This window comes from Triturus cristatus, chromosome 3_2 (assembly GCF_964204655.1).
Source record: "Triturus cristatus chromosome 3_2, aTriCri1.1, whole genome shotgun sequence".
NCBI classification, from domain to species: Eukaryota; Metazoa; Chordata; class Amphibia; order Caudata; family Salamandridae; genus Triturus; species Triturus cristatus.
In genome coordinates this window covers 777,665,494-777,672,335 of record NC_140584.1, presented here as the reverse complement: position 1 = coordinate 777,672,335, position 6,842 = coordinate 777,665,494, and the positions used below count along the sequence as shown (strand labels likewise).

Sequence of the window (6,842 nt, the reverse complement as noted above, 5' to 3'; positions counted from 1 at the left end):
AGCGCAAAGAAAGAAAGAAAAATGTTTTGAGTATAAAGTTACGGCTAAGGACTCTTCTTTTATTCAACCTCTTTCTGAGGAAAATAATACTTCAAAGAAGAACAAAATACCCAAAAATGTTGGTAAATTTAGAGATACAGATGATGACATGGGTGACACAGATGATGAATATGGATAAGGATGATCCAGACATAATGATCTGGTCTGGGGCTGGGTAAATCTTCGCTTAACGAACTGAGAGAGTCATCAAAACCTGATAATACTTCTAATACATTACTTGATTTTTCTGGTCAACCGATGTTTGATCCTACACTTATCCGTCACCCTAATTTCAAAGACTGATCTCCGTATGAACATGTATCTCTCTATGCTTCTAATAAGCTACGTCAGCCTTTGGACAAACTTTCCCACAGTTGTCTTTGTTCTGAATGCCCTAGTCCTTCCCTGCCTAATAATATTGCAGTTGCTCCCACCATTGATCCAAATATGCTTTTATTTTTCACTAAGTTTGGAAAGGATCCAAGAAAGGGGATAGAAAGGGCCTGGACCAATTTCCCAGACAGATTTGTAGATCTCACTGGTCCCTTCATCAGAATTTTAGATTTGGCAGGGGAAGCTTAGATTGAAGGCACCAATGTGGATCCGATAACTCGGACTAACTGGGCCCAGAGAATGATATGTCTCATAGGTAATGTCAATTCGGCCATGTCCCAAGAAAGACGCAAGGGCTTACTCCTGAAAGTCGACCCCAAATTAAGTAATTTGCCATCCAAAGAAGCGGTCAAGAGGCTAATTGGTTTGCTCTTTAGTGACTCATTAATCAAGAAACTCAGCAAATATTTTGCAACTTTTGATTCTATAGACAAAGCTCAATCTTCTTTACAAATAATTTTTAGTCACCGGGTTTTTGGCAGTGGCGGTAAAGGCAGGAGCCTCTTTGCCGGCCGCAACTTCTCAAGGGGTGCATTTAATCAAACCAGAGGCTCCTTCAGGTGGCAACAAGACTACATACCCCAATTTTATCCACGGAAGAACAGGGGTTTCAGACAACGTGGTTTCATAAACAGACGATATCAGAACTCAGGTAAGCGTCATTGTTTCTGGCCATCATCCAGTAGGAGGTTAATTACGTTTGTTTTTTCCTGCCTGGAACAGGGTAACCTCAGATCCATGGGTTCTTCAGATAGTACAAGGTTATTATACAGAGCTTTATGCAACTCCAGTTCAGGAGAAGGTTCCTTTTCCCCTTTCTTTTTCAAAGGACCAAGAACCCTTGTTTTCCCAAGAGATCCAATCCCTTCTTCAAAAACAAGTAATAGAGATTTCCCATCTTCATCCTGCAGGTTTTGTAAGCACAATATTCTTGGTCCAAAAAAAGAACAAGAAATTCCATCTAGTGACGTCTAAAATCTTTCAACAATTAGGTTGTTTGTCATCATTTCAAGATGGAGGCAATTCTCCATCCCAGAGATTCTTAGTTGGAAAAAGATTGGATGGTTCACCTGGATCTCCAGGATGCGTATCTCTCAATTCTGATTCACCAGGCATTCAGGAAGTTCCTTCAGTTCCAATGGAAAAACTTATTTTATCAGTTCAAAAGCCTCCCTTTTGGACTTTCTTCAGCTCCTTGGTGTTTCACCAAGGTTCTGAAGTTGTGCAAAACTAACATGAGAGTTCAGGGGGGTCAGATCAATAGCTTATCTGGACGACTTTCTTCTCGTACATCAGGACAGAGATTTGCTGATAACACATCTAACAAATTTCATATCTCTTCTTCAGAGTATAGGATTTCTCATCAACAAAGACACATCTGTATTTCAACCGACTCATCATTTGGAATTTGTAGGTTTCATAGTAGATCCAGACAAGTGAATTCTTCAGCTTCCAACAGACAAGATATCTCGCATCAAAAAGGAGATAAGTCAGGTTTTGGGTCAGCCCAATCTGACTCTCAGGCTATTAGCTCGTATAGTAGGCCTTATGGCAACCTCGATCCAAGCCATTTTTCCAGGTCCCCTACATAATCAGGCATTGCAAAAACTCAAGATTCACCATCTTTGAAAGGGTTTTAGTTATGGAGACAACATTCCTTTAGATGAGGAGTCTCATTCAGAACACCAATGGTGGCTAGATCATCTAGAAGCGAGAAATGGAAGAGCAATCTTCTCTACAGCACCAGATCTAATATTAGAATCGGATGCAAGTCGGATTGGTTGGGGCAAAAAATGTGGTCGGTTCTCTTCTGGCGGCATGTAGTCAAAAAGGAGTACTCACTGAACAACAAATGATTAGAGATGCTTGTAGGTTCCTTTGGGATTTCAACCTTTGCCAGAAACAAGATAAGTTGTTTGAATAGACAACCTAACAGACGTTCGGTATATAAATCATCTGGGAGGCACAAGATCAAAACCTCTGGACGCGTTATCCAAGTACTTTTGAGAGTTTTGCCTACCGAGAAACATTTCAGTCCAAGCAGAGTATCTCCAGGGAATCTGAATACTGTAGTGGACTGGTGTTCCAGACATCTCCAAAATTCAAGCGACTGGTGTCTTCACCTATCAGTATTCAGAGAACTTTTTCCACATTCGGTCCCTTGTCAATAGATCTTTTCACTTGCCACCTGAAAACCCAACTTTCATTCAATTAAGGTTAGAGGCTAGATTCTCAGGCTTTAACGACAGATGCATTTCTTCAGGACTGGTCCAGTCAGGTGAATTATGGTTTTCCTCCCTTCATTATGATATCTTGAGTGCTTATTCAGATTCAGCGTCAAAAAGCAAATGTTTTACTGACTACTCCATTCTGGCAGGGTCAATCTTGGTTCCCTACCTTCTGGAGTTATCTGTAGATCGGCCAACTCTTTTCCCATTATTTCCAATGTTACTTCAGAATCCTCAAGGTTTACTCCACAATCTAATGCTCAACTCATTCAGCAATCTTGGGCCCCAGGGACAACCAAAGCATACAAATCATCCAGGGGAGTTTGGAAAAGCTGGTGCATGGGCAGGGGTGCAGATCCCTTTTCAGCAGATGTGACATGGATAATTAATTTTCGAACTTCTCTAGCTTCCGAAGGGAAAGCTTATAGAACGATTAACACATATAGATTGACAATATTGGCTGAGCACATTCGAGTGGACGGAAGACCTGTGGGAGAACACCCACTGATATGTTGTCTGTTAAAGGGAGTAAGATTTTCATGACCTCCATTACCAAAGTATAATTCAATTTGGGATGTAAATGTAATTTTACAGCTTTTTCTCAATCAACTTGATAATTCTTTCTTATCTCTCAAACTTTTATCTGCCAAGTTGACTGTGCTTTCATGTTTGGCTTCTTTAAAACGCCTTTCTGATGTCAAAGTTCTAGATGCTTTTTCTGTGCAATATACCCCTTTGGGTGTATTTTTTCCCAGATGTGTAGAACTAAAATGAAAAAACAAATTTAATATCTGTGTATTATCCTTATTTCAGAATCACTCTAAGTTGTGTGTAGGAAGTTGTTTAAGGGAATATATTTCAAAAAGCAAGGATTTGAGGAAGCTATCCACTCCCCAGCTTCTTATTTCTTTTAGAGGTTCTCATATCCGATTTCATCACGAACTGTAGCCCGTTGGGTCAAATTAATTATGAGATTGGCTGGCATTGATGTTTCAGTTTTTGAAGCCCATTCTACCAGAGGTGCTATGGCATCTAAAGCCTTTCGGGCGGAGCGGGTTTGGATGACATCCTCAAATCTGCTGATTGGATTAATTTTTCTACTTTCAGAACTTTTTATTGCAAACCTGTTTCTCATGTTGCTAATACAATTGTTACATTGCTTTGAACTAGCATAATAGGAGCCTCTGGGTCTTGTAATAAAATTGAGATTTGCTTAGCTTTAGTGAAAGAAAGTCTTAATTTTATTAAAGACACGGAGGTGAGTACTATGCCTCCACATATGCTTCTAACCATCCCTTTGTTTTTTCTATAATGCCAGTCAGAACTTGAGAAGCAATCACAACTTTACGTTCTTTGTTCTCACCAATTTTCAACTGTTTCCAATCTGTTCTGCAAGCAAAGACATATGGATTTTCAGATGACTTCAATATTCAATATAATTTTAATAACAAGACAAAGCAAGGGAATATTATTCTGACAGAATTTATTGTAGAATTTTATACACTGGACTTCACATTCTAGATAACTCAATAATGATCACTGACTCTCCTTAAAGAACCAACTCTGGGGCTTGAGGCTCCCCAGTTGCTGTATCTCCTGTACTCGCCAGGTCTCAGGTAGTACTGACGCCCTCTGTAGTTGGGCTCTTCATAGAAAACCCAGTGCCCATCCTGTACATTACAGGAGTCAATGTCATTATAGCGGAACTGCTCATAAACATGTGGACAATCTTCAGAAAATTCCATCATTTGGCCACCAAAGTTCTCTCGTTCATAAACCCTGATCCTGTAGGATCCACGGTGCTGTAAAAGAAACAAGAAGAGAAAATGGATGATGGAATAACCTTTGTTAAAACATCCGCAGGTTACAGAATAGAACCCAGATTTACATTCTCATGAAATGCTAATATATTCCCAGTATGATGGTAATAGCTATTTCTGTTTTTCCATCCACAAGCAGGTTATACATTACTTTGCAAAAACACGTGTGTCTTAATCAGAAAGATAAGCAAAATATAAACCCTTCTTGTGCTAAAAAAACTATTGTGAAGACAAATATTGCAAAATGTCAGAATTATGATGTTTTAGTAGACTAATATTATACAAATCCAAACTAATATTATAGTATTATAATTTTATTATAATATAGTAAAATTATAGCTTATAGTTAAAAGAGAATTAAAGAACCCTATGAAATTATTCAAAAAATTTGAAAGACTGATGGCTCACGTTCTCCCTGGACTACCACTTTGCTCGTACTATGGTTTAAAAAAAAGATGAGATAAGATATAAAGACTAGATTCCCTGAATCTTATACAGAATCCACATGGCCCTCTGTTTCTGAACACGAATCTTATCTAACCAGAAAACATGTGCACATTCAGTATGGGTAAACAGATTTGTACTTTCTCGTAGTACAGTCCTCACCCCAACCTTTCAGGGACTTTTTTTGCAAAGAAAATTCAGTTCTAGGGACAAGATTCCTACCATACAAGTTTGCATTACATCCCCTTTAATCACTGCCATGCTTTTCTTGTACCGCTCCTAACAATTTGAAAGATGGAGCGGAGTAAACTGGCATCAATGGAGATATGCAGCATTGCCTTATCCTTTCCCCAGTGACATTAGTTTAGAGTGCATCTCTTGTGAACTTTTAGACTACGCATCCACTTTGCCATGCAAGATTTACCTGAGGATAAGAGTGTCTGAAGTAGCTTAAAAGTATAACTACAGAAACCACTTACTTGAGGGGTCAAGCGGCATGACTGGATGGAATCATTGTAACCCATCCACTGCTGGAACTCAGGGTACTCGCCCCTCCTCAGGTAGTACTGATGTCCTCTAAAATTGGGGTGTTCATAGAGTATCCAGTTGCCACTCTCCACCCGGATGGAGTTACAGCGACTAAAGAAAGGAGTGAGATCAGCACACTCAGAGCTGCACTCGTGGGAGCGGCCTTGGAAATTCCTGTCCTCGTAGAAGATGATCTATTGTGGATAAAAATAAGACAGTTTAATCATAAGGAATAAGAAAGAGATAGTGGCTCAACCACATCAAGCAATGGTTGGGTAAACTTGGCATGAGTGACCTATGGCTATTCCCCGGAAATATAAAAAAAACTCGGTAAAGCTCCTTTAAAAGAAATATTGGAACCAAGTAGAGGATAGCTGGTTAAATGGGAATAACGCAGGGGCATTAACAATCTCATTCCTTAACATTAAAAACAAAAAGCAGAAAAAGATTTCTTGAAACGAATAGAGCCACCACTAGCAAGATCACTTTATTTAAAATGTAGGTATGGTATCCTTCCAGTTAAAGGTTTTGTTAGTAGCTGGAAAGCTGTCAACATCATCCCACCCAGTTGTCTAGGGTGTAAAGGTGTTCTTGAATCAGAAGTCCACTTCTTGTTTTTCTGTCCCATGTACAACAAACAAGAAGGACCTGGCTAATCCCAATCTGTCGAATTTTGACAGCTAATCGTTTAATAGAGATTGTCCGAATCTTGAAAAGCGATATCACAGAATACCTAGTCTTTGGCCTGTCCAGATACTTGCTCCATGCGTGGATAACATGTTGTAGAGCAGTAAAGAACAAGAAACAAGCACAGACAGGGTAATGAGTATGCTAACTGCGGGGAAGACTAATTTTGTGCAGGGATGAGTAACATTCAAGGGATTGTAACAGAAAGGAACTGTGAAATATAGTAGGTTCCCATTATCACGTTTTAAACATTACGAATATTTTTTCTATTCTTTTTTAACACATCCACTCACAAAAGCTCATGGTATGATTTTAGCACGTGATGGCTCAACTAATTATGCAGCTATTTTTTATGGTTAACTTGATATTTTTATGTACTCGAGATGGTAAGATTATTTCTGATTTTATTGTATATATCCACATTTTATTATGACTTGTTCATAGATGTTTTAAATGTATAAGCACTAGGCACTTTATGAAATAATAGCGTAAGCATGTTAGCAAAAAAAAAGCTGTAGTAAGGCATATAGTTACTTACAAAAAAAACAGCCAGTGGGGAATGTTGTCATGACTGATGGACAAGGAAAAGGTGTCAGACATAATGCATCTAATAGTATATTTTCCTAGGAGCACTGGATGTTGAACTTGCTTTTCTTCCTTCCCCTCCCCACTACCTGTTTGGAAATGTATGGACTAAATGTAC

The 6,842-nt window shown here is 38.9% G+C and overlaps 1 protein-coding gene across 1 annotated transcript; it reads right to left on the bottom strand.

Annotated features, from left to right (window-relative positions):
- Nucleotides 1–4,186: 4,186 nt before the first annotated feature.
- On the bottom strand, nucleotides 4,187–6,635 carry LOC146858089 (gamma-crystallin-3-like). The gene is made up of 3 exons (XM_085646873.1): nucleotides 6,612–6,635; nucleotides 5,404–5,646; nucleotides 4,187–4,462 (listed from the first exon to the last, which is right to left on the bottom strand). Exons 1-3 carry the CDS (start codon nucleotides 6,633–6,635, stop codon nucleotides 4,187–4,189), a joined length of 543 nt encoding a protein of 180 aa, XP_085502999.1.
- Between the last annotated feature and the right edge of the window lie 207 nt (nucleotides 6,636–6,842).

What these genes read in the sequence shown, in the direction of transcription:
- LOC146858089 (XM_085646873.1), bottom strand. Translation starts at nt 6,635, where the DNA reads ATGCTTACGCTATTATTTCATAAA. An exon ending in TTACGCTATTATTTCATAAA is followed by an intron (nt 5,647 to 6,611) that starts GTGCCTAGTGCT and finishes TATCCACAATAG; the next exon opens with ATCATCTTCTACGAGGACAG. An exon ending in CATGCCGCTTGACCCCTCAA is followed by an intron (nt 4,463 to 5,403) that starts GTAAGTGGTTTC and finishes TTTCTTTTACAG; the next exon opens with CACCGTGGATCCTACAGGAT.